The 27,992-nt window shown below is 46.1% G+C and overlaps 1 protein-coding gene across 5 annotated transcripts; it reads left to right on the top strand.

Moving 5' to 3' along the window:
- The first annotated feature begins 11 nt into the window (after nucleotides 1-11).
- Nucleotides 12-27,830, top strand: POLG2 (DNA polymerase gamma 2, accessory subunit). Of its 5 annotated transcripts, none has more exons than XM_083148162.1 (9): nucleotides 12-162; nucleotides 11,322-11,839; nucleotides 13,012-13,138; nucleotides 13,708-13,813; nucleotides 16,605-16,763; nucleotides 18,788-18,928; nucleotides 20,839-20,919; nucleotides 27,143-27,243; nucleotides 27,560-27,830. In XM_083148162.1, the coding sequence occupies exons 2-9, from the start codon at nucleotides 11,389-11,391 to the stop codon at nucleotides 27,723-27,725; spliced, it is 1,332 nt and encodes a 443-aa protein (XP_083004288.1). In that variant the 5' UTR covers nucleotides 12-162; nucleotides 11,322-11,388; the 3' UTR covers nucleotides 27,726-27,830. The 5 variants fall into 5 exon arrangements, with proteins under 5 accessions (XP_083004288.1, XP_083004286.1, XP_083004289.1 ...); XM_083148160.1 differs by lacking the exon at nucleotides 12-162 and adding an exon at nucleotides 8,780-8,876; XM_083148161.1 differs by lacking the exon at nucleotides 12-162 and adding an exon at nucleotides 8,807-8,872.
- Nucleotides 27,831-27,992: the final 162 nt, after the last annotated feature.

Genomic DNA, 27,992 nt, shown 5'->3' with positions numbered 1-27,992 from the left:
AAATGAGCAAGAACCCCTGGCAACGGACATTAACCCCCCCTTGGCAATGAGCAAGAACCCCTGGCAATGCATATTAACCCCTTGGTAACGGACATTAACAACCCTTGGCAACCGACATTAACCACCTTGGCAACGGAAATTAACCGCCTTGGCAATAAGCAGGTAATTTATAATTTATTAGAAGCCTTGCTGTGGGGGGCAACGTGGTGTGGCATAGTCAGTGTGTATCGATTTTTGTGTGACATCCCATTTTTTGGGACGGTCCTGCGGGAATGTGCATGCGTCTAATCAGGCAGGCAGGGGGGCTGAAGGCATGGCCAGCAGTTCACACAGCACTGGCCATGCCCTCACAGCAACAAAACTGCGCCCCAAAAAATTTCCTTTCTCCACTGCAAAAGTTGGGAGGTATGTATTAGGTGTGAGAGGCATAAGGAATTCTTTGCTGCTGGCAATAGTGGGAGAAGAGGCTGGATGTGCTGCTAAATCTAACCGAACACCCCCCTGCAGCCTACCTAACCTCCCTTCCCTCTGACAGCCGAACGAACCCTCTCCTCTCACAGCCACAACAATTGATGCCCCGCCCCTTTAGTAGCTCCACCCACATCACCACCCACATCTGCCCCGCCCACAGTTCCTGAACCTATTTTCCTACAAAAATAGCACTAATATATATATATATATATATATATATATATATATATAGTCTTTGACGACCCGGCACTCGGTGCAATGTCAACAGATACCTGGGTGCCCTTGCCAGCAGTAGATAGAAATATGATGGATATGTACCCCTCAGGGTGGTAATCCGCACGGCACTCCAGGGTTTGAAAAAACGTGTTTTTATTTGTGCAACAGTTTCGGGGTTAGACCCCTTCGTCAGGCATACAGCTTAAAGTTTAAGCTGTATGCCTGACGAAGGGGTCTAACCCCGAAACTGTTGCACAAATAAAAACACGTTTTTTCAAACCCTGGAGTGCCGTGCGGATTACCACCCTGAGGGGTACATATCCATCATATTTCTATATATATATATATATATATGGAGATCCAGGTGGACCGGCACTCCTGTTGCATTAGAAGCTTTCACTGGTGCCCCACAGCTTCAAGTAAGCATGTTCACAAGGTAAGTAGGTGCGGCACTCAGCTTTCTCATCCAAATAAAGAAATGACGACAGGACCAAGTCGACGTGTCGTGTCGTCATTTCTTTATTTGGATGAGAAAGCTGAGTGCCGCACCTACTTACCTTATATATATATATATATATATATATATATATATATATATATATATATATATATACACACACATACTAGATGTACTCTAATGAGGGACACGGACATGGGGAACATATAGGGCCTTATTCTGATCGGTGCGGCCCGATCAGAATATGCGGCCGCAACCGTGCAGGCGAATCCCCGCCTTCCATACGGATCGCCACCTGCCGTCCGTACGCGGATATGTGGCGATCCGCATGAAATTGGACGGGGATACGCCTCCTCCGTCTTGGGAGCAGCCCCTGCATTCGATGGTCGCCGAACATCGAATGCAGGGCCGCACGCTCCACCAGGTCCCGCAACACAAGACCACACGGACACTTGTCCGTGTGAAATCATGTATGGGGGCGGGCAGCTGACATCCGGCGATGTCAGATGCCCGCCCCGTACCCACGCGTCACGGCCTCATTACCATGCATACGCCCCGCGTTTGCATGGGAACGCCCATGAAACGCGGGGCGTATGCATAGGGTAATGAGGCTAAGTAGCCCCTCACGCCCCTCTACGCCCCCTGTGCGGCGTATAAAGAATCCGTGCGGCGAAATCGCCTGCACATGCGCAGAGTGACCTCTGCACATGCGCAGACGATCAACATCGGCGGTCCGTCCGCATGCGGGAATATCCGCACCGATCAGAATAAGGCCCATAATTACTGAGCTGTGCAGCACCCAGGCAGCCATTTAGCAGCGCCACATGGTGATTGCACCAGGCAGCACCATACATATAGAACACATTAGAACAGTACAAGGTACACAGAACTAGACATAACACAATTAAAGCACAATTCTTAGTACACAATACAGCTGAGCTATAAGAAAGTGAATGAGAATAAATGCAGGTATAGATTGTAGGTGAGTAAGAGAGCTGTAGTTGAAATACAAGAAGAGTGCTGTGAGAACAGGAGGGATGAGGAGAGAGGGTCCTGCTTGTGAGAGCTTACATTCTAGAGGGAAGGGTAAGACAGACAGGAGTGACACAGAAGGGACAGCAGTGAGCATAAATAGACTGTTAGGATGAAAGATGGTTGGATTTTATGCGGGAGGGTGGGAAGATGATCAGTTCAGTCCTAGACATTTTGGGGGAAATTTACTAAGATGATTTAGTAGAAAAAATTTGTATTTTCCTACGAAAATACGAATTTTTGGGGTGTATTCGTATTTTTGGCATTTACTATGCCAAAAATAGAAATATTCGTATTCATATCGATGGGACATTATTATTTGTAAAAGGGCTGGCCACAGCGCAGGGACAATATGTCCAATATATCTGTAGGATTTGCAGGTTTCAAATATTTTCTCCAAAAGAAGCCACGTGATTTGTGTTAACTTTAAAAAATATAGTCACTTTATTTGTAAAGAAGTGGATCAAACCATAGGACCAATCCAATAAAAAATATAAAAAAATTCCACAAGACATCCAAACACATGAAAAAAACAGTTCTTTGTAAGAAGAGAATTACAGCTCACCGGACCTCTTGGGGGGATGTGATTTTTCACCATTAAGTCCACTGATCTAAAACAGGATTTCCCACTTAATAGGACATTTGTCCTTACCACACTGGTACTCTTCCCTGCATCTGGCAGGGTCGCGGCAAAGATGTTTGTATGCCGCGATGCTCCTCTGATGGTATGCACTCTCTCCCCGGCTAATGATTTTACTAAGCCGCCCGAGGTTGCTGCTGCTGGAATTGTGCAGACTTCTCCCCCGGCACTTCTCCCCTGTCTCTGGTGGCTGTCTCCTCTTAGAACTCCGGTCTCCAGTTGCTCACCAACGTGTTTCTACCATAATCGGTCTTTCTCAAGGTGCCCCTTGAGGAGCCAAGAAAGTCGGCTCTTGATTGGCCATTAGGCGGCCAATAGAAATCATTCTAAGAGGCGCAGAGGATGAAACATCTCTGCGTCTCTCCTCAGTGCGGAGAGTGCGGAGAGTGCGGGGAGCGCCGACATGCTGAAGAATACCTGGACTAGGGTGGATCAAGAGAAGAGATCTTCGCCACAGGACCAGGTGAGTAGGATTTCCTTCCACAGCTCCACCATGGATTACTTCGGACCCGGACACCGCCATGGACCTGGAGGACGACACGGATGCCGACATGGACATGGAGGACGACACAGGACACCAGGACCGAGGGCTACCTACGGGCTCAAGATAGGTAAGTATCAGTATGTATGGGCTTTGGATGAATTAAAGTTTTATTTTCATTGTGTCAGTGTGTATTTATTTTACTATTTTTATTACTGTGGAACTACAAGTGCCAGCAGGCCCTTTAATGCCCCGCAGGCTGGGACTTGTGGTTCTCCAAGTCCCAGCTTGCGGGGGAGGCTTGCTGGGACTCACAGTTCCACAGTTTTAAACAAAAGTTTTTCATCTATTTTTTACACTTCAATCATCCCGGTGGCCACCGCACAGGGCCACCGGGGACGGCACCAGGCTTCAGCCTTTATTGGGGGGGGGTCCCCACTCCCCCAGGCCAGGCTGACTGGTCAGTAGGGATGAATGTTTTGGCCGCGGGACCTTATATAATAAGTGTCCCCCGGCTATGACATTACCCTGCTGGCTGGTTTGGCCTGGTTCTTAAAATACGGGGGACCCCTAGTCATTTTGTCCCCCATATTTTGGGAACCAGCCCCAGACCTGGAGCCTGGGGCTGGTTGTTAAAAATCGGGGAACCCCTATTTGTCGGGTTCCCTGATTTTTAATTACCGGCCCAGCTCTTTCAGCCTGGTGCTGGTTACGGCTGTGGGGGGGAACCCACGCTGATTTTTTTATTTTTATTTTTACACCTTGCAGCCTCCACGGATCGGCCAGCTAATACGAACTAATACAACATCGGAGGGTTACAAAGCAGTCATATATGACTGCTTTGTAAATCCACCTCCGGAACAGGACTTTGCATACGAGATATGCAGTCGTATTCATTCGTAGCAAGAATACAAATACAATTATTTGTATTCGTATTCTTAGTAAATTTCCCCCTTTAAGTCTAAAAAAGCGCTGGATCATCCAAGACAGTGGAAGTGCAGTAGAGTTGGAGGCTTTAGGCCGGTTTCACACACTGGCCGGACAGTGAAATATCGCACGGCCAGGGAGCCGTGCCCAGGGCTGCCAAGAGAAATCCTGGGCCCCGGTACAACAGCGTCACGGGGCCCCCCTGGAGTGGCGAGCTACAGAAAAGAGGTGTGGCCATTAAAGGATATAGGGGTGTGTACCACACCATATACCCTTTATGCAAAACAATAGTAGACCCCTTATACTTGCCCCTTACACATTATGCTACACAGAATGAGCCAAAATTCAAATCGATTATTTGCCGCCCCGTTCGCATCCAGCAGCGTGGGGTGGTGGATATGGGTTGCGCCCATGGGAGTAAGGGGTCGTGGCCACAGATGGGCAGATAGCGGCAGGGTCCCTGCGGAGTATGGGAACTAGGTAATAGCTCCCATCCTCCGCAAGGACCCCACTGCTGTCTGCCCATCCGTCACAGGGACCCGCTGCCCAGACCCCTATGCCATACAGCAGGGGTGGCCAGCCCACGGCTCCTCTCTCCAAGATCTGTGGCTGGCACGATCATCCCCATTTGAAGCGCCGCCTCTGGAGTATAAGGATCCCAAGCTCACACACGCAGCAGGGAAAGCGGCAACAGTTCTTTCAACCTGCTGGCAAGAAGCAGCAGATGCCACTACTTGCAGTATCGCCGAGCTGAGCTGCCGGTATCAGCTGTGTCCCCCAAAGCTACAGATCCGGTGCCAAGAGCAGCTGCATTGTGATGGCCAGCGGTATGTGCACCTGGAGGGAGAGGGGGGATTGTGTCCATTAAACCTCTTTAATCTCATTCTTAGATTCTCTAAGCTTTAAAAGTGAAAATAGAGAGTGACAAACAGCCAGCCTATGAACTTCTGTCTGACATTTTTCAAACACAGTCTGTGACATGGCAGGTAGGAGCTGATTGGCTGGCTGTTTGTCACTCTCCATTTTATCACTTTTGAAGCTTAGAGAATCTGGCCCATAGAGAGAGAAGGTGTTAGGGAGAGGCAGGGAGTGAGAGAGAGAGAGAGAGAGAGAGAGAGAGAGAGATGGAGGGGGCAGAGTAGAGAAAAAATAGATCAGGAGAGAGAGAGAGAGTGAAAAAGTAGAAAGACAGAGGGTATGATAGAGAGGGAGAGAAAAATATGAAAGTGATGGAGGGAGTGAAAAAGATGAAAGAGACTGAGGGCGATAGGAAAAGATGGAGACAGGGGACAGAAAGATAGATAAAAAAAGACAGGGTCACAGAAAAAGATGAGGGAGGGGGATGAGAAATGGGGGTGTTGAGAACAAAGGGGAGAGAGGTAAAACAGAGGGGGCAGGGGGAGAAAGAGAGAGAGAGATGGAAGGTTTGCAAGGAGAGGGTTAGTTAGGGGAGAGGATGGAGAGCAGGTGTTTAAAAGGGATTACTTTTTCCCTCATAACCCCTCTCCCCCCCAGTTTGTGGCCTTTGTACATCTGGCACTGTTAGTGCCGGGGTCTTACACTTACCAGCGGCGGCCAGGGTCCCCCTCTCAACAGCGGCTGCAGCGGGTCTTCCTCTTGCCAGCAGCAGTGCAGTTCTCCCTCTGGACAGTGTCAGCATGGGTCTCCCTCTGAACAGCGTCAGCGCGGGTCTCCCTCTGGACAGTGTCAGCGTGGGTCTCCCTCTGAACAGCGTCAGTGCGGGTCTCCCTCTGAACAGCTGTGCTGTGTTTCTTGTCATCCTCTGCATGGCGCAGGCAGTGGTGTCTTGTGTGGCGCCTGGTGCCCTGCTCCCACTGAAGGGGGACTCAAGACATGGGCACAGCCAGTGCCTGCTATAACCTGTGCTGTACTATTTAATAAGAAAAAGCTGTAAAACAAAATTAAGAGGGTGCAGGGGATAGCCTGCTGGTCCCCCAGGCCCCATAGCAGTTGCATCCCATGCACCCTCTGTAGTTACGCCACTGCATACAAAGCCTGTTACACACACACACACACACACACACACACACACACACACACACACACACACACACACACACACACACACACACACACACACAGCCTGTAACACCCACACACACATAGCCTGTTACACACAAACACACACATATACATACATACATACAAAGCCTGTTACACACACACATACATATAGACATACATACATAGCCTGTTACACACACACACACACACACACACACACACACACACACACACACACACACACACACACACACACACACACACACACATATATACACAGCCTGTTACACACACACACATAGCCTGTTACACACACACACACACACACACACACACACACACACACACACACACACACACACACAGCCTGTTACATACACACACACACACACACACACACACACACACACACATATATACATACACAGCCTGTTCCTTCACACATACAGTACATAGCCTGTAACACACACACACACACACATATATATATATATATATATATATATATACATACATACAAAGCCTGTTACACACACACACACACACACACACACACACACACACACACACACACACACACACACACACACACACACACACATATATACAAAGCCTGTTACACACACACACACACACAGCCTGTTACACACACACACACACACACACACACACACACACACACAGCCTGTTACACTCACACACACATAGCCTGTTACACACACAGGCCCGTGCCGCACACATTAGTTGTGAATGGACACTATTGAGTCCATTCACACGGGACGGCCACGGCCTGGCCGCACGGCTGCAGACGGATCTCGCCACTGGAAGGGATGGCTGCCGGGCTGTGGCCATCCCCTCCATGATAAAGTACTGTGTGCTGCACGGCTCCCTGGCCGTGCGGGATTTCACCGTCCGGCAGGAGCCGGAGTGTGTGAAACCGGCCTTAGAGCAGGCATTCCCAACCATGGTCCTCAAGGCACACCAACAGTGCAGGTTTTAGTGATATCCAGGCTTGAGCACAGGTGACAATTAGTATCTGAGGGATTCTGATGAAACCATCTGTGCTGAAGCCTGGATATCACTAAAACCTGCACTGTTGGTGTGCCTTGAGGACTGTGGTTGGGAATGCCTGCTTTAGAGGAACAGCTGGGCATTTTGAAGTCTGACAGTGCAAATACAAGCATTAACGGTACTCTTTACCTAGAACGGCGCCATCGCGACCATCGAATGCACTAAAAAACAGGTGCGATGCGATGCCCGCGATGGCCGCGATTTCCCATAGGGATCAATGTTAAAAGTGAGATTGGACGCGATTTTAGTGTTCAATGCCCGCGATTTTTTACATAGGAAACAATGTTAAATGGGCCACAGAGCCCTTATAGTCCCCCTGAAGTCTTAAATGGCCCCCACAATTTTTAACGCCACCCCACGATCAAGGTGAACCCGAAGCGTGGCGAGCGCAGCGAGCCCGCGAGGGGCGGCGGTACGCGTCCTCCGACCTTTTCATACCCCCACTATCCACGTCGGCGTGGAGTTGAGAATAGAATAGTGTGGCGAGCGCAGCAAGCCACCGAGCCCGAAGCGTGGCGAGCGCACGCGGATACCTTCACAGGTAAACGCGTCCCTTCGCGGGCTTCACAGGTATCCGCGTCCCCTCGCTGCGCTCGCCACACTATTCTATTCTCAACTCCACGCCGACGTGGATAGTGGGGGTATGAAAAGGTCGGAGGACGCGTACCGCTGCGCTCGCCACGCTTCGGGTTCACGTTGATCGTGAGGTGGCGTTAAAAATTGGGGGGGCCATTTAAGACTTCAGGGGGACTATTAGGGCTCTGTGGCCCATTTAACATTGTTTTCTATGTAAAAATCCCGGGCATTGAGGCATTTAACACAAAAATCGCGTCCAATCTAACTTTTAACATTGATCCCTATGGGAAATTCGCGGGCATCACGGGCATCGCGTCGCACCCGTTTTTTATGTGCATGCGATGGCCGCGATTTTTTGCCCGCGATGCCAATCGCGGGCGCCGTTCTAGGTAAAGAGTACCGCATTAACGGTTACATTGAATGTTATTGGTGATGTCAAAAAGGTAACTACTCTAGATGGACTACTCTTTATTGCAGCGCTTAAAATCTCCAAAGCGACCATATCACTGAGAGCAGCACCTTCTCTACTCTGCACATAGTGCAAAACCAGATTTGAGGCGGCTGCTGCTGCCTTGGCTACAAGTACACTTTAAATCGCTCTGCAGTCTAATCCCCATACACTACTTGACCTTGGAGGGAAACAAGGTACCAAGCAACCAGCTCCTTTATTCAAACACAGCCTGTTTGGCGATTATGAGCTGATTAGCTCGGCTACTATTTCTCACCAGCCGTTGTACAGACATACACCTCATATATTACTACAGAAGAACAAATCATCATCAGATGAGTGATGCTTGTACACACACTCACACACACAGCGCTTTCGAGTCCGATAGTGAGGCTTGAAATGCACAATGACAGCCATGCTGCTGGGGGTTTGGAACGCATATTACCCATCATGCAGTGGGCGATTCGGAGAACGCGGAAAAGATGCTTATTTTAAAAGCGCATGGATGAAGGCAACAGGGGCGAAGGTGTAGGTCAGCGTGTCTATCTCCCCCGTTCTGTTTGTAATCAGCATTATGTATAGAAACACGTACAGTATGTCTCCAATGCCATCTGAGACTTCCAGCTTGTATAGAGAGCGCGACTATATATATATATATATATATATATATATATATATATATATATATATATATATATATATATATATATATCTCTATCTATAAAATTTTCGGTGTTGGCGACACCAACAACATCCTATTTATTTCCATATGGAATTCTGCAGGTTTTAATATTGTATCAATGTGAACTGCTCCGCGTGAGCATGATACATACAGATACACGCTGTGCTTGTAGCTGATAATTAGAGTACAGTACACACTAGACACATCATATTTTGCAATATACAGTATATGTCTATTGGCGTTGGGTGCTGGTCTGCTGTTTATCGTGATCTACCTAGCTTAGCACACTGTCCATCATTGTCTCTAATATCCTTCTTATAAGCTGTCCTGTTGGTCGTTTGCCTGGTAATTTTCTGTATGATCTTTACTTTTTGTGCAGCAGAACAATATTGAATGAGAACACTTTTTTTATTATAGAGGCATTTAATAATCTAATGACTCAATAACATCTGCTGTTATTGGCTGCATATGGCCCTGCTGGTCTCCCTGTCTGGGGTGTTTCTCTCTGCATATCAGTGCTGAAATACAGACCACACTGTGCTAGAAGCACCACAGCAGAGAGCGACACCCCTGGCAGGATAGGGGAACTGCCAGGGTTTTGGAAGATGCATATATACATAATTCTGTTTATTTATATGGTGCCACATGCAGACTATGCACTAATGGTTAGCCAAGCATGGACCCAAACCGCTCCAACTCTCTGGGCTTTACATGCACGAGTCCAACAGCAATTGCATATACAGGGGGCAGAGAGCACGTCCCTTATTTTTATAAGGCTTGAAGACTCAAGATTTTCATGCACCTATGATAGTGAAGAATGCAGATAACTCACGGACGGTGTAATGGTTAGCATTACTTCCATTATGGCTTCCGATACCCGCCATGGCCCTAACTGTGCAGAGTTTGTATATTCTCCCAGTGTTCATGCGGGTTTACTCTGGGTGCTCCAGTTTCCTCCCACAATCCAAAAATATACTGGTAGGTCAATTGGCTCTTAACCAAATTAACCCTAGAATGAAGGTGTGTGTGCATTTACATGTGGTAGGGAATATAGATTGTAAGCTCCACTGGGACAGGGACTGATGTGAATGTTCAACTATACTCTGTAAAGTGCTGCAGAATATGTATGCGCTATATAAGAAACTGTTACTAAATAAATAATTTTGTCATGTCTTGACATACATGCCCAAAGCAGTAATTTGACTAGGGTAAAGGCCCATATACACTGGGCGACTTTGAGCTGAAAGCCGCTCAAAACAGCCTGTTTGAGCGGCTTTCAGCTCAAAGCCGCCCAGTGTGCATGCCCCAGCGGTGAGCAATGCTGCGCGCTCCCGCAACATCGCCAGGAAAACCGCTCATCTGCTGGTATGCAAAGCTGTCCTCTCCCCTCCGTCGGCGCCGGGCAGGGGAAAAGCCGCTCAGTGTGTATGCACTGAGAGGCTTTCCCCGCATCGGTGATTGTGATCATCGCTGTCCATACACGCTGGGCATAGTCGCCAAGTCTGTATGGACCTTATGGTAACTAGACAGTGACCAACGGTAATGATAGTTAATGTATGCAGCAGCAATCTGGCTCAGGCCTCATAATCAGTGATGGTACTGGAACATGAAGCAAGGAGCTTGGGGAAGTTGGAGGAATTGCTGTGCATAAGATTACGGTCACTGCTATATTGTTCCTTTTTATGCCTCCTTTATTGGGGATCTGTACCCTGGGACCACTTTATCAGATATTTCTAGCTAATAACAAATTGCAAGCATTAATGAGCTAAAAATCACTGGGTAGATGTAATTACGGTACTTATGTATTATCTGGGCTCCCATGTTAAATGCACCCCATTTTTTCATACCCCTCCTATCCAACTACGCATGGAGTTGATTTTATATAGTGTGGCGAGCGCAGCGAGCCACCGTGCCCGAAGCGTGGTGAGCGGACGCTGTCTCATAAGAAAAACGGGAGCCCAGATATTACATAAGTACCGTAATTACATATTTTAGAACTATGGGACTTCTCAAAATGTAACTAGTTGGAGTCCTCTGTTTCAAGGTGATAGGGGCTGTCCTGTTAAAATATGACCAAATCCACAAATTTCATATTGGTTGCTATGGCTTTTGGCACATTCTTGTTATTTTACCATATTTATGAAATAATCCCTGTAACAGAATATTTTTACCCCATTAGTGAACAAGCATTTTCTTCCCATCATACAAGTAAAAGATCATACTGCACACTTATACTTTATATCATTATGGTGGGTTTTTTTTGTTTGTTTATTTACACTAATTTTTTTTTTCCAGGAATTTTCCTTGTTCATGCAATGTGGCTATTTAAAGAGGCAGTCAATCTATCGGACCTGGATTTCTGATGTATTCTTATGTGATCCGAGTGACTGGGACAAGGGAGAGGTGGTCAGTCTTAGAGAGATGTAAAGGTTTGCTGCATCATAGGATTAGATGGTATACAACTGGGTCTACAGATCGGTTACAAGATGTTCTGTTTGACTTGTTGCAGCGCAGACATTTTATATTGGGGGACAAGCTGACTGCAACCTCAATTCTAAGAGGGTTGTACAGCCTGGGACCTTTGGGCACTGAGCTGAAAAAGAACCTGATAAACGAGTGGTGGAGTATGGTTCAGCTGAAGAGAGAACAGGTTCTGGCTATTGACACCTTGCATCATTTGACTGGAGAATCCGCTTCATCAACAGAACCATTACTAAGGATATGTCCAGAAACGAGAGACTCAACCAAAGGCCAAATGGTTGCATTGTCAGAGGAACATGTGGGACAAACCCTTCGGCAAGATCTTTTGTATGGTAATGAGTGCAGAGGTCCTATGGTAACTGCATTATCTGGCAACAGATAAGCTGGATGTTTGGGTTTTAAACCAGAGTGGAATATGAGTCAGTTGATGTCAGCATCTTAAATGAAGTCTTGTGTTGTCTAACTTTCTCCTGATGGCATCCCCAAGACACCATTTAAGGTAATGAAAAGCTCACATCCCACCTGACTTTTATACCGGCATGGATGGTAGTATATAGTGGAGGGTGGCTTAAGAGAAGACCAACTGTTTAACATAGAATATGCTAAGCAAAACCTGATCCCACAAGATACCTAACCGAGGTCTAGTGAGTTCTCTAACTTCTTACATATTGCTGTTCTATTAGTTCCTGCTCTTAGTGTGTGGTCTGTGCTCAATACCCTACCTGCCTTCCTAACAGCTTCTCACAGGAGAGAGTATAATCCTGCATTACCTGCCACACAGTCTAATTGTTATCTAGTTATTTTCAATTGGGGTGTGTGTATATTGACTGGTTACGGTCGTTAAGGCGACACTATTAAGATTGACATACATTGGGTCAACATGGGCCGAGGTTAACAAGGTCTTCGATCTACAAGGTCATTAGGTCGACATGGGGAAGGTCAATGTGGGGTTTTTCACTTTTAAAAAAAAACAGACGTGCCATTTTATGCCCTACCATCCACTAGGGTGTGGAGGGAGAATAAAATAGTGTGCCGAGTGCAGCGGTGCACCGATAGGGTGTCCAAGTCGACTGTGTCGACATTCAATACAAAATGTGAAAAACCCATGTCGACCTAATGTTTGTGTCAACCTAAGCCCATGTCGACCTTTTCTGGTGTCGACCTAAGCCAGCGTCGACCTTCAGTGGCCGACTTGATCCTGTATTGACCACTGACAGCGCACTGCCATAAGCAGCGTAACTGGACAAGAAAAGGTGAGCCTCTGAGGGAGCAACCATATTGTATAATCATCAACAATGTTTTTTCCCATTTTTATTTATTATGGTGGGTGGACTTCTATTGTAATTTCATTATAAATGTTTACGTTACACCTGAAGAGATAGTTGTGATAGATTCATTATGCTTTTGTAACCTCATACAACCACTATTTTCTCTGCTCGATATAAGTTGGGAGAAGTGGTAAAGCAGTGTAATCATTCCATATTCTTTATGGTCTGTGTTTCAGGTGCTTTGCTGCATTACATCCCCTGTCTGGAGCTGGTTAATAGGAAACTGCCATTTGGAATTGCAGAAGTTGGCAAATGTTTTTGTTCTTTCTCAGAAGAAGAATGTAATGACCCGCCTCTCATCCGGTTGGTAAAACATTTCTTTTGGCATACCACAAAGTGACACATTAATCCTAGATAGTCTGTATGCCTGCTGAGTGTCATCCTGGTAGTCCACAATGGGAACTCATACTGCCAGGCTATGCTAACTGGAGTACTTAAGGCCCCCACACACTAGAACAATTTTTTTTTGTCCGATTTCTGACTGATCGTCCGATATATCGGCCGATATTTTTATTTATTTTTTTAACCGATAACCGGACGATTATCGATTAAAAATCTGTCGATATATTGGATGATCGGTCGGAAATCAGCCAGAAATCAGCCAATCGGCCAAAAAATCGTTCTAGTGTGTGGGGGCCTTTTAGAATGGTTTGTATAGCATATAAAGCAATACAATTTGTGTAACAAAGAAAAGTTTTGTTCTGCTACAAAGGGCAGTACATGTTTATACACTGCGTATTATCAGAAGTTGTCTGGTATTGTGGTGGAGAGCTTACTTTGGGTGGCAGACATCTGTAATGTGAAATTGTGTACGTGTTTATGTCTGATTTTCTCACTTTTCTGCTCAAAAGCATGATGTGTTCTTATTACAGGATTGGTGAGAGCACAGTGGCTTCGCTTACTTGGTTCAGTTCTGCAAAAACATCCGCTCAGTGGCGGGACTACTGGCTGCGTCACCGACTGCTCTGGTGGCAAAGGGTGAGAGAATTATTGATCTAGAACTACTACCTAAGAATTAACGTGAAGGATCAGTTTAGGGTTAGATTGGAAAAGGAGGAGTGACCTGAGGAGTCTTCTGAAATGAGTTGTTGGCTGTCTGTCAATTACAACCGTCTTTTGAATACATCTCCCCATGTTTTTAATGAACAACTATGCAAATGCACTCAGTTTTCACAGCTTTGTCTAAATATTGCCTCCATTTAGCAATACTTAGACAGTGAAATATTTGTCTCTGTGGATAATTATCGTGTGCCAATGCTTTACATCACTCTACATTGTTCAGTCCTTGTCACAGGGACTTTGGACTCTGTCATCAAAGCTCCTGATGGACTTGTCAGAGTACAGAGGTGTAATCAGACAATCTAGTCAAAAGATTTGATTTTTTTTTTTTTTTGGTTATTAAAATATGCTTAGGCTGTAGTGACATTGGAGATACCAACAGGGTCATGTGATGGGCAGAGCAATATTTTCCACCCACCACAACAGTTTACATTTTGCATAGCAGATTTCGTAAGAATACAAGTCTTCACCCCAGGTGAGGGATTGTCTTAATGTGAAAGCAGATTTTGCACCAGTGAAGGCAACCAGATTAACATGATGGCATCTCGGTTGGACCACAAGGTGGAGGTCCAGGACAAGACATCCGCAGGGAATTTTTGTTAGACGGCAAATCTGTTCCTTACTGACCTAGCTATTCTAATAATAAAAAGGAACATATATTTTCTCTATCATCTATAAGGGATAGTGGGGATTCACTTAATACTATGGGGTGTATATATAGGTTCCAAAGGCGCCTGTGCACATAAAACTTCAAACCGGGTGTGCTGACTCCTCTATGCCCCTCCCACAGCTCAGTTTAGAAAAATGTGCCCTCAGGAGAGGATGCACACTCGGGAGCTCCAGAGAATTTTCCGCAGAATTCCCGTCCCATGCACCGGCCGCTGCAGATTAACTACTGCCGGCTGCTGCTGCTGGACGCCTGTCGCGCTCCCGCCCACGTTACCACCTCATGCGAGACTCCCTTACGTGTCTCCCGTGCAGACCGCCTGGTGGGAGGGTGGGCCACAAAAAGTGTCTACAGCGGCCGTTTACGGCCTGTGGGCGCCAAAGGCTCCCCACCCCTGCATTAAGAAAATAATGACCTTCGTGCATGGTTTTACATGATTATTATTACTGGCAATATATGTATATAATATTTCTCAGTAGCTCTGGCGCCTTTACAGGGGCAGAGCTACCTCAGAGCAGTGCCATTTCCTGCAAGGAACAGCGTGTAGCTTGTTCTGGCTCCTCCAAGGCACTCCAGTCTACAGATTCACTGGTACATGGGTGTTAATCTGTGGGAGAGTTGCTGAAAACAGCTCCTATTTTAAGGGCTTGTTTCACTGGTATATCAGTGTAAATTCCACTGGGTCTGTTTGGCAAGTGTGCTGGTTTGCTTCCCTCTGTGTCCCTTTACACGGCTGGGGCAGACTTGCTTTCACCCCCCCCCCCCCCCCTGTGTTTTCAATGTGTGTGTATATCAGGGTTGCCGACCCTCCCGGAATTTGCGGGAGTCTCCCGAAAATCGGGTCCTTCCTCCCGGCCCCCGGAAGGGTGGGCAACCCTCCCGGAATCAGGGGGACCCCCACTGAGCCCCCCGATCGCGGCATTTATATGCCGCAATCCGCGGGTCTCAGGGGAGGGGGCGGAGCTAAAACGGCACAATTGTGTCGTTTTAGCCCCGCCCCTCAATGGATATCAATTATTTATGCTATTTGATGCAATGGGGGCGGGGCTTTATGACGCCATGGTTAAGCCCCGCCCCCAAAACTCGTAATGCAATATTCCTCTCCGGGCTTCTCCCGGAGAGGATTTTTTTAAAGTCGGCAACCCTGGTGTATATCTGTGTACAAGTGTGATTGTTTCTTTCATTATGGGGAGAAAGTGCACTGTATGTAACACCGGGTTTTCCCCTCCCCCCACTGACACTCGTGTGTGATCAGTGCAGCCAGCTATCTCAGCATAGTGAGGCCTCTGGGGGGGGGGGAACTTCCTCAACAACAGTGGCTGAATGCAATGAAGGCTATGATTCAGCAAATAGCTGCCAGTAACTATGACATCTAGACTGTTTTAATTAATAAAATCACAATTTAACTCGTACTACAAAGACAGCATGATTGTGTAATTGTAATGCTTCTGCATCCATAGGTGTCACGTTTGGAACATAAGATGCTGTGTAATTCTATTTTTTTAGTGTAGCCTTCCTTAGTGACTGCAGAGATTGTATAATAATAAAAAGGATAGGTCTCGCATGCGCTACAGGAATGTCCAGGGTAATATTGGGTATATTTCCTCCAGATAAGTTTTCACTCTCTCACATAAATTCCAAGATTCATCATATATGGAAAAAAAGAGGAGAGCAAATATACAATAGTGTTATATATAAATACAATGTTCTCCTTTGGTGCAAATGGAGACTATGGAAAGAGTGTTCCCAGAGATTCCAAAATTCCGGGGATATTACGGGATCCCCTTACTCATGCAATCTTATAATATTACTCACATGTATGCTTACATGTCACATATTGCGTGAAATCCTATAAAGGTTTCTTTGGATCGATTATCACGGAGACTAGATTTTTTTTCCATATATGACGAATCTTATCGAGGAAATATATTTTATCTAAACATTCCTGCAGCGCATGTGCACTAAATTTTTTGGGTTATTGGAAGGGTTTTGCTGTAATTAAAATCAACTTCCTGCAGTGACTTGTACACTGTTACTACCCAGTTTTCCCAGGTCCCATCTAGATTCAGCAGTGATCATCAGGATAATATGTCTGTCATACATTATCACTTTCCTTGGGGAAAGGAACCAATTGAGCACCTCTGCTGCATGGATGACTCTTCTATCACCCAGATGCATTGTGGAAGCAGTACCAAACTCCACGTATGTTTTTACATGTAATTTTTATACATATATATGTAAACCAGAATGATGGCCTGTTGGCACGATGGTGGGGACGAATTTCTCTTCGTCCTGGACCAAGCAAGATTGGCAGTACATAATGTGCAATTCCATATACAACTGAAAAATATCTTGTTCTCTCCTTCATTTAACTCCACAACATCGTGTGCAATATCTTTTGATTGGCCATGCAGTGCAACCAACCAGAAGATATCTTATCCAACCCATAAGAGCGGGCAATTGCCTGTACACACTATGAGCTGCACTATATGTTGTTGTGATTTACCTCAAAACAACATAGGGTGGTATTCAATGCCGCCAGCAAGAGGGTTTCTGCCACGCGGGTGACTTATTTTTCAGCAAGCCGCTCACCCTATTCTATGTTCCGGGGGAATCCTCACCGTCCTCTTCCCCTGATCGTTGAGGTTTGCCGTTAATGCAGCATATAGTGGCGACCCTCACCATTTTGATGCCCGCACTCTCCGTTTCCACCTTGTTGGAAAAACCCAGTGAGGAGGTGGAAACGGCAAGTACGGGGGGGGGTGTCAGTTGAATACTGACCTGCGATCTATCGGCACTGCACAGCAGTCACAGCTCGCCATAGGGCATTGGGCTGGGTACACACTTCAACACTATGGGCGGTATGTGCCCAGCCCAATTTCTGGAGCTGTTTTTTATAGTACATGTGGTTAATGTGTCAGTTAGAGGTCAGGGGACAAAGAGGGTATATTGTAGAGGATAATCTAAAACCAATTGAGCAGTGTCTGAAGTGAGACAGCAATATAAATGATTTTATAACCACAGAAGATGCAGTTGCACTGGGCATATTATTTTCAACATCAGTGCAAAGCCACATTGAATAGCAACCTATCCCAGATTTAGATGGAAATGATTCCTGCACACTATTACTGAAGAACTCCACTTTATTAATCTTCTAAAACTCTTTAGTGCAGATCAAGAAAGAAATATTGGGTATTCACTAGCTGCAGGCATTGCTCAGTTAAAACTAATCTAAAAATTTGATAACGCTCAGACTCAGATTTGATAACGCTCAGAAGAGTGCAAGCTGAACTTACATATTTTTTTCCTTGAAAGCCTAAGGAAGCAGAGAATACGGTGTAGTAGAGCAGGAGTATTTACTTATGGAATTACACATCCCAGCAACCATACAACAGATTAGCATGCCTAATGGCCAAACTATGCCAGGGTATGCTGGGATCTGTAGTTCCATAGTAGCTACAAGGAAACACGTTGAATACCCTGGTGGAGCGAGTCTTGTTCCCTGTCAAGGGTAGATGCAGTATAGCACAGTGCAGTGGAGTCCTAGTAACTTTTGGGTGCTGATACTTCAGCTGCTAAAAGAGGTTAATTTAAAAGGTGAAGCACCGATGTGCAAATCCAAGTTTGGGTCATGTGTGTGAGGCATTTGATTTAGTTAGAGCAAAGAGTGCCTTGCAATAGTGGAATGAAATATTTTATTTTATTTATTAACAGTGTCTTATATAGCGCACACATATTCCGCATCGCTTTACAGAGTATAGTTGAACATTCACATCAGTCCCTGCTCCAGTGGAGCTTACAATCTATATTCCCTGCCACATATACATGTACACACATTCATTCTAGGGATAATTTTGTTGGGAGCCAATTAGCCTACCAGTATATTTTTTGGATTGTGGGAGGAAACCGGAGCACCCAGAGGAAACCCACGCAAGTACGGGGAGAATATACAAACTCCGCACAGTTACAGCCATGGTGGGAATCAAACCCATGACCTCAGCGCTGTGAGGCGGTAACCATTACACCATCCGTATGAGACCTTTGGGTCCTTGATGGTTTGCCAGAATACTTGTTTACTTTACATTATACCACTGTCTATGAGTTATTACTTGTTGAAAGCAGGATTGTCACACTAGCTTATATTTGTTCACCTGTTTATAAATCTCTACCAAGAACCAAGGCAATAATGATAATATATATTTCCTTTGCAATCTATTTCACCTCAGGGTCGGGACGGCAGAAAGTCTGTTATACCACATGTGGTGTGGGTGAGTGGTAATCTGGAACGTGGTTTGCTGGCATACTTATCTGATGCATTGCAGCTGACTGAAAACCAGTTGTCACGGGGCAAAGACCAGCAGAGGATGGTGGGTTCATACATTTCATGATCAAGAAGAACTTATGTAATAGACATTTATTCTTACCAAGACTAAATAGCACTAAGTAGCACCAAGCTTTAAAAAGTGGTAAAATGGAGAATAATCAGACAATTGGCTCATACCTAATTTTTCAAACCCAGCCTGTAACATGGCTGGTTGTTTATCACTTTCCATTTTATCACTTCTTTTCCCCCCAAAATACTTTATTTGGAAAAAAAATGCAAACAGTACAAGGCATATACACACATTTGCATGTTAGAGAACTTTAAAAATCAGTATACATGGCAGGCAGGTATATGATTAGCACAAGATAAAATAGTTCACCAAATAACATGTATGCAATATTATAAAAAGCAAAAAATATATCATGGCAAGTAGAAGTAACATGCAACAATAAATGGGGTTAAAAATTATACTTTATATGTGGAAATCCCAGCAGCAGAAGGCCGTTTTCACACAAAAGACCATCAGCACAACAGGGTTTCCTGGGAGCCAAGGAGCAGTAATTTCTCCTCCATGTCGCCCCTGGCAGCCTCCAGAGCACTTTGCCACTGCTGCAAACAACGCACGTGGGGCAGGGGGAGAGAGAGCACCTGGTCGTATTCCAAGATGGCGACTGCAGGGGCGGCAGCATTTTCTCAAACTCCTGGATTCCGGTGACACAGGACGGTGGGGGGCCGGGGGGTGGTGTCCAATGCACACTGCTATCTCAGGCACCCACAGGAGTCAATTAGGGGTGCAGCTAATGGCACTGAGCTGATATTGAAGTAAATAGGAGAGCCCACTAAAAAGGCAGCCAGGTAGTAGTTCCCTTCCATTTTAGCAAATCTATAATTACATAAATTTAAAGTTGACGTAAAGTCATAATATACATTTTAAATGATTGCGTGCATATAAAAATGTAAAGTGTACACAAATGTTTATAATGTGTTTCTGCCGTGCCAAACTGAATAATTCAAATGCATAATAAATAAAATTCAAAAATAGTAGTTAATAGGCTCCAAAAGGTTCTTATAAAGCAAATATGGGAAGTCCAATTTTCACCCTGCGTGCCCCTTAGAAGTTACTTTCCGAGGAGGCGGGTGATCACTCTGCACCCCACCTCCTATCTCTTTTTTGCATGATACAGACAGATTTGGAACGACAAGCTTGTTTCATATTCATATAGAGTGCATATTTTACCATGCATTATTTAGCATGACCTAGGATCACTTTTTTTTGTAGTTTTCCATTCTGTGAAATTTAGGGTACAGAAGAAATGGCATTATTCACATTGGAACTTTTTTGTATGATATTTAGCATATGTTCTAAGATGTTTTCTATGTACTGGGAAATATTTTGGTCTACCAATGGGATTGTGTAATCCCCATTGTTAACTTTGTTTAGATAATATATAAGAAGTCTAGGCTTTTTACTAAGGGGTATATTTACTAAGGTGAAAGTGTTGATGTTGCCCATAGCATCCAATGATATTCTAGCTATTATCTTCTAAAAGGTGCTAGATAAAAAATGTAATGCAATCGGTTGCTAGGGGCAACATCTACACTTCTGTAAACCTAAACCTTATACCCCTAAGAGTCTATTTATGTTTTTGTTTGAGGATGTTTTGGTTGTTCTCCTAGGAGATGTTGGAGCGCTATTGAATAGGTTGGAGGAGTGTATGTGTGGTGGAGTCATTCAAAATAATTTTATTGGTTATAATCAAAATTGTATGTTATCAGCGTGTATCTATGTCTATTGCTTCCTTCTGGGACAGCACATTCCACTTCTATACTGCAATTTCCAGAATAAAAATAGTCTTCCTTGTTGCTTTTGAAACCTCTTGTACCAATCTAGAACACCTGCGAGGAATGAATTGAACCAAAAAACTGATAATTGTAACTCCTGTTCCATTTCAGGTTCTCAAGATTCACCCATCTTTAGCTCCTATTAAAGTAGCTGTGGACTTGGGGAAAGGTCCCGCTGTGGATTTACGTTTGGTTTGTATACATAATCTATATTTTGCTGGGTTGACTTTACATACAGTAGATTATTTGTGTTTTTGCATCTTCCACAGTCAGCATGATGAGATGCACGAGGTGCCGGCCATTGGCAGGCACAATTACTCAAGACTGCCTGGGAGAGGAAGTAAAAGGGGAGGAGTTAGTCAGTTAATTTTAAAGTGCACATGCTCCTGTGGTCACCCTTCTATTTCCCACTGTAACTCCAGTGTCACCTATGGAATCGGAGAAAAGAAAAGTACAAAATTTCCTTTTTCCTTTATAGCGCAGCAGGTTCTGTTGCGCTTTACAATTGAAATAGGGGTAAAACACACAGGCAAATGGTAGGAGGGCCCTGCTCGCAAGCGTACAATCTATGGAATCTAAAGTGCTTCCTCTCCCCACCATAGCTAGCACCACAGAGCATGCAAAAGCTTTCCCTGCTGTGGTGAATGGGCAAAGACACCTGCAGCTATCAGTTTTGATAGACACTGACCGTTCATACATTGCCCTGCACATCGGAGTGCTATCTTACAGATTGAAGTGCTGATATATGCACCCCTGTCAGGCAGAACATGCTGGCACTTTAATATGAGAGGGGGAAGTGGTATCCGTGCACATATTACAATCCCCTCCCCATATTGACTTATCATACATTTGCACTCTTATGTATTACTATGCTACTGCTGTTAACTGGTCAAGTAAAAACTTACACAAAAAGGTGTCATTGACTCGAGGGAAACTTTTTTTTCTTTGAGAAATATATTCTAAAAACAATTTAATGCAGTGTTGATTATTTGCTTTTGGTGGCACCACTGTAATGATCTGCAAGTTAGTTGTCCTGCTTTGCTACTAGCGATTTTGTTAAATTAAGTGCCTGTGCTCAAGTTGATTGACGGAGTGGACAAAGTGCTGCAGTGGTGTAGGAGAAGCCCACTCTCCTAAGAATAAATCTAGAATACAAATGAACACCTTGCGCTCTCTTTATGTTAGTTTATTAAATGATGAGATTTGTAAATATAATGCTGTTTTATTCGTTTTTAAGTACTAACTAATGTTTACTATGTCTTTGATCCTAAAAGATCTAAGACAGGTCCAGCGCAGTATTTCTCTGTGCTGACCCAATATGATGGGGTTAGGGTTATGTTTTAGGAACTCCTCTTACCATAGGTACCTCACCTGGAACATATGGTCAGCCACAGGTGACTGTAGCGGACTAAATGGGATAAACTGGTGGGTATTGCAGTGCGGATGGGGGAAAGGGTGTCATGCCTAGCGGCAATAGTCCGTGCAAAGATTAAAAAGTCTCTGGCTGAACAAACCAATAATAGAAATGTCCTTTAGTGAGTGTAAAGTGCAGACTGTCCTAGCCGCGTCCTGCTGGACAGTCTCTTACTCCACTTTGATGGAGTCCATAGTTGCAGAAAATGTTGATATTCAGTGCACAACCCCAATGTCCGTCTCCGTGTTGGGGATCACCTGGTGCCAGCATCGGTCTCCCTGCTCTCTGGAGTACAATTTAGCCTCTCGCTGCTGATATTGCGAGGTTTGGAGCAGTGATCAGGCAGCACGTTTCTGAACTCTGCGGAGGTTGGAATGTTGCCAGCGGTTATTTGGTGGTGCCTTCTGTGTTTATATCCTATATCCGCTGGCAACATCCCAACATCCGGTTTGTAAACCGGAATGCAGGATTTTAATTTCTCATCCAATTAGTTTTCTGTCCATTACTTTAAAGTTCAAATCCCCAATGTTTCCAGTCCTTCCAGGTCAAGCATACAAGTGACGAGGTGGCACAGCCTCCTGGCTGCTGGTGCAGTCTCTATGGCGAAGCTTTTCAATAAGTCTCCACGTGGCTGATAGACATTGTGGAGGTCGACATACATATGTTAACATGGCTATTTTGCATGCGCTATAAAGTGGTAGTGGCCTCACAAGGGGACAAGGGGACAAGGGAGAAGCAGTAGATTCTAGAGAATGGGTGATAGTGGCAAGCAGTGGTTTGACGAAGAAAGGCAGCAGGTGATGCCAGGGGCGTAACTAGAACTTTCAAGGTCCCATAGCAAAATCTATAAAGGGCCCCCCACCACCACCACCACCACTGTAACTACAATGCCTCTATGAGGGGGTGGGGAAGAGAGAAAACTTTATGGAACAAGAGGGAATCAGACATAGGGCCAGATGTACTGAGCTTCAAAATGTGGTAACATGGAGAGTGATCGACAACCAGCCAATCAGCTCTTGTCTGACATTTTTCAACCCCAGCCTGTAACATGGTAGTTAGGAGCTGATTGGCTGGCTGTTTATCATTCTTCAATTTATCACTTTTTAAAGCTTGGTGCTTCATAGAGAGGACAGAGAAAGAGGGTGTGAGTGAAAAGGAGAAGAGCAAGAGAGGGAGGGGTGCAACCAGGAGTAAAAGAGAATATCAGGAAAAAAGAGAACAAGAAAAGGTGTGTGTCTGAGTGAAAGGGGATAGAGACTGGGTGAGAGAAAGAGTGTCAATGGGCGAGATTCAGCAAGCTAAAAATGCTGTAAAAACCCAGTTTTCGGGGTTTTTACCGCATTTTCATATGCAGCAAAGCCCCATTGCTGGGGCTTCGCTACGGGGGGTTACGCCAGTTCCTATTTGGCGTAACCCCATGGAAGCCTATGGGCTTCCCTTCGCGTCCCCCGCCCCCCGCCACACCCCCCTCACCTGTGTCTGGGCAGCCTCCTGCTGTTCTGCCCGGACCAGTGATTTCCTCCTGCCTGCACCACTTCTGAGTGCAGGGAGGAGGAACCGGAGCCCTTACAGCCGTGTAAGGGTTTCGGCAGGGAGGGGGGGACCCGGTGCACCGCCGGGCATCGCTTTTGCGTTAATAATCGCATATGTTAGTGCATATGCAATTATTAACTATGCCAATGCCGGCGATGTGCACCGGGTATTATTGCTGAATCTCGCCCAAAGAGAGAGGTACAGCACCAGGTTGAGAGAGGGGAGAGAGAAAGAGATGGGACGCATGGGGAAAGAGGTGGCGAGGAGAGAGACTAGGGACAGAGGCCCTTATTCTGTTTCGAGCGGTACGGCCCGCGTGCGGCCGTACCGCCGATGTTTTCCGTCTGCACATGCGCAGAGGTCAATCTGCGCATGTGCAGGCGAATTCGCCGCACATAACGTTAGTACGCCGCAAAGGGGGCGTATAGGGGAGTGAGGGGCTTCATGCCCTCATTTCCCTATGTATACGCCCCGCGTTTCATGGGCGTTCCCATGCAAACGCGGGGCGTACGCATGGTAATGAGGGCATGACGCAACTCATGGGGGCGGAAAGCTGACGTCGCCGGATGTCAGCTTTCAGCCCCCATACAAGCTACCACACGGACGATTGTCCGTGTGGTCTCAGCTTGCGGGAGCTGCCGGGGCGTGCGGACCTGCCTTCGATGGTCGACGACCATCGAATGCAGGGGGCAGCTCCCACCATGGTGGAGGCGTACGCCTCCACCATTTTTATGCGGATCGCCAGCCGTCCGTGTACGGACGGCCGTGGCGATCCGTAGGGTGGGCGGGGATTGGTTTGTGCGGCCGGAGCCCCGTGTGCGGCTCTGGCCGCACCAACCAGAATAAGGGCCACAGAGAGGTAGAGACAGGTCAGATGGAGGGGGCTGAGAGAGGGATCTGGGGATAGAGATCAGGGGAGAGCTAGAGAGGATAGAGAGGGGGCGGAGGGAGACATATATAGAGTAGGGGGGAGAGAAAAAGAGGAGAGCCAGCCGAGCAGAGAGGGTGACAGTCAGGGGGTGGGGGAAAAGAGAGAATGCGAGAGAGAGGGAGAGGGAGAGAGAGGGAGTCAGCAAAAAGGAGGGAGTGAGGTGATGGGAAGAGAGGGTGAGGTGATGAGGGGGGTAAGTGGTGGTGAGGTGACTGAAATGAGGTGGCAAGGGGTGGTGATGGTGGGGGAAGGAGAGGATGCAGTGCTGTCCTGCACTGGTGTGTCACACTTTCATCGGTGCCTGCTGCCGTTGGGTCTCCTGCTCCTACTGGCAGGTCATCTCTTGGGTGCCGGCAGCCTCTGGGCCTTCTGCTGCTCCCAGCATGGGAAAAGATGTGGGGAGGAGAAAGAGACATGGGGGGCAAAAAATTGATAGAGAGAGGTGAGAATGAGAAGGACTGATAGAGGGTTGATAGAAAGAATAGAGGGGGCAAGGGGAGAGAGTGTGACAGATACAGGGTGTGGTAGAGAGAGAGCGCATGGGTGAGAGACAAAGAGAAAAATGGGGACAGGGAAAGGGCGGGCGACAGAGAGGAAAAAGACGGTTGTGGTGGAAAAGAGGGGGTTGGTGATGGGAGAAGAGGATGGTGAGAGGCGGGTGAGGTGCTGGGAGGAGAGAGGGGGATCCGGACAATGGGTCTACAGCAAAAAGGTAGACAACCATTAGGTCGACATGCAAAAATGTTGACATTCAAAAAGGTTGACAGTGTCTAGGTCGACATGGGGTTTTTCACTGTTTGAGCCGACATGTGCCGACAGGCGGTATTTCATGTCCTACCATGCACTGGGTCATGGTGGGAGAATAAAATAGTGTGCCGAGCGTAGTGAGGCACCGTGCCCAAAGCACAGCGAGCGATTTGGTGCACTTAAAACGGTGTCCATGTTGGCATTCGGATAAATAAACTGAAAAACCCCATGTCCACCTTTTTTACGGTCGACTGAATGTTTGTGTCGACCCTTTTGCATGTCGACCTTCTTGCTTGTTGACCTAATAGTTGTCTACCTTTTTGCTGTAGACCCCTTGTCCCATTTCCGGAGAGAGGCGGGTAAGGTGCTGGGAGGAGAGAGGCGGGTAAGGTGCTGGGAGGAGAGAGGCGGGTAAGGTGCTGGGAGGAGAGAGGCGGGTGAGGCAATGGGGGGGCAAGGTGAGAGGGATGGAGTGAGGCAATGGGGGGTCGTGGTGAGGTGACGGGGTGATGAGGTGGGGGAGGAGAGGATGCAAGCTTTGATTGCATTGGCGGGTCTTACATTGCGGGCTGCTGGGCCGCCTCCTGCTCCCACGACTGCAGTGACTACTCTCCTCTTGCAGCCACGGTGCTCCCCTCCTGTTCCCAACATGCAGCCAGGTGACTGGTCCTTTCTTCTGCACATCTTTCACAGCTATCCTGGTGGTTTTATACGTCCAGTGGCAGGTCTAGTCTTTGCCTGCAGCCGCTGCCTCTGCTGCTCCCACCAAATGCTGAAGTGGGAGAGTAACAGGAAAACGGCCTCTGCCCACACAGCACTAGTATTGAAAAAGATAAACTGTGTCACATCAGCACTACCAGCATCTCTCCACAGGACCTGGCTTCCCCCTCTCTGTTCAGCGGCAGCTCTTCGTTAATCCCCCCTGCCTCCTGGCAGTGGCAACTTCGTCCACCCACAACGTGCATGTCTTGTCCACACACTCTGCTCCCCTGTCCCCGCACATAATAATAATAGTTATAAAATATATTCTTAATGACGGGGGGCACATGCCTTGGTGCGCCTCCCCCCCCCCCCCCCCCCCTTCCCTCATATCCGCCACTGATTTTGGGGGATTTTTTTACTTTTCATACTTGACCATCCACGTAAGCTCCAATTGGGAATGTTAAAGTATGCTGAGCACAGTGGTAGTGCAGTACAGTGCATGAGTTGGGATCCATGTGTTCAAGTTTTGACCTTGACACTGTAAACAAACAGAAAAAACTCATGTTGACCTTTTCTTGTCAGCTTTTTGTCTGTGGCAACCTTTTGCAAGTGGCGATCTAGACCTTATTTACCTAATATACCACTTCCTTTTCAATAGGTAGTCCGATCCAAGTTGTGGTTCTTAGAAAAGGACCAGAGATTACGGGCTAGTGATGAGTGCGGTCTTAGTGGACCCTTTCACATGTTTCCCCTCTACAACATCTCAGATGTTGCAGAGGTAGTGACATGCATCAAGAGATCCACAAGGTCCGCACCCATAGAATTTACACCTAGAATTTGGTGGCTTACAAGAACCTCTTGGTCCATCTATATATTAAGTAATCCCTTTATTGGCGATTTTCCTTGCCTTTTGCCACAGGATAACCTATGTATGAGTGCAACCAGCATCTTAGAAGCTGTTATAATATTTTGCTGAATAAGCTATTGTCACTATACATTTCATAGCTCTGTATAGAACTTTTAATTACTAGTGGTGTTTATGTAAAGAATACGGAGGGTGCCAATTTAAACAGGCCTGTGGCTCTTAGGTTTGTCAAGGATTATGTGATGAGCTGCGAGAGAGCAGGATTTCTGTCTGGCCCGGATACCTGGATACGCTACAGACCCCAATGGAGCAGCTGTTTACAAAGTGAGTGGGGAAGCTAATGCTTGTGGCGAGTGGATTTTAGGTTTGACATTGCCAGCAGTTCAAACTGGCTTGCAATGTTTTGGTATGCCCAGTGAATAACCTTATATGGCACAAAGGTCAAGGGTAAACTGCTAAAGGTTAATAAAAAAAATGAATAGTATAGAATAAAAGGCTTGTGCTGCCCCTCACCTCTATGGGGGTGGGGGGGATTCAGGTGTTTTGCATGCTGCTAGCCACTAGATGGCGCCTGACTGAGCTTTTTATTTTGACCTGTTGGTAACCAGTAGCATTCTGAAAAAAAAAAATTCCGTTGCAGATATGATGAGATGGGGGTCGTTTTCACAGTGCTGGTGAGTGATATCACTCTGGAGAACGGACTACTTCAGCTTCGCAGTCGGGACACAACCATCAAAGAGACTATGCATATTTCAAAATTGAGGGAATTTCTGTCACAGTACATAACAGCCACCAAGAAACATTAGATCCTCTAGGTTTTGGGGCATTTCTGGAAATTTTTTTGATGAATCTGGTTGAGAGTTGTTACTAATTATATATTGACATTTACTTATAAGTTCGTATTGTCTTGCATTATATATTATATATATATATATATATATATATATATATATATATATATATATTACTAGAAATCGCTCCTACTAAATCGTGCACTTTCTAGTCAGGAGCTGGCTGGACATTCTATGTATTCTTGGTATTCTGACCTCGGTGGTGCGCATGATATCGCACTG

Source organism: Crinia signifera, chromosome 6 (assembly GCF_055691185.1).
Source record: "Crinia signifera chromosome 6, ASM5569118v1, whole genome shotgun sequence".
Lineage (NCBI taxonomy): Eukaryota > Metazoa > Chordata > Amphibia > Anura > Myobatrachidae > Crinia > Crinia signifera.
The sequence above is the reverse complement of the archived record's forward strand: the minus strand, read 5'-3'. Positions and strand labels throughout refer to the sequence as shown.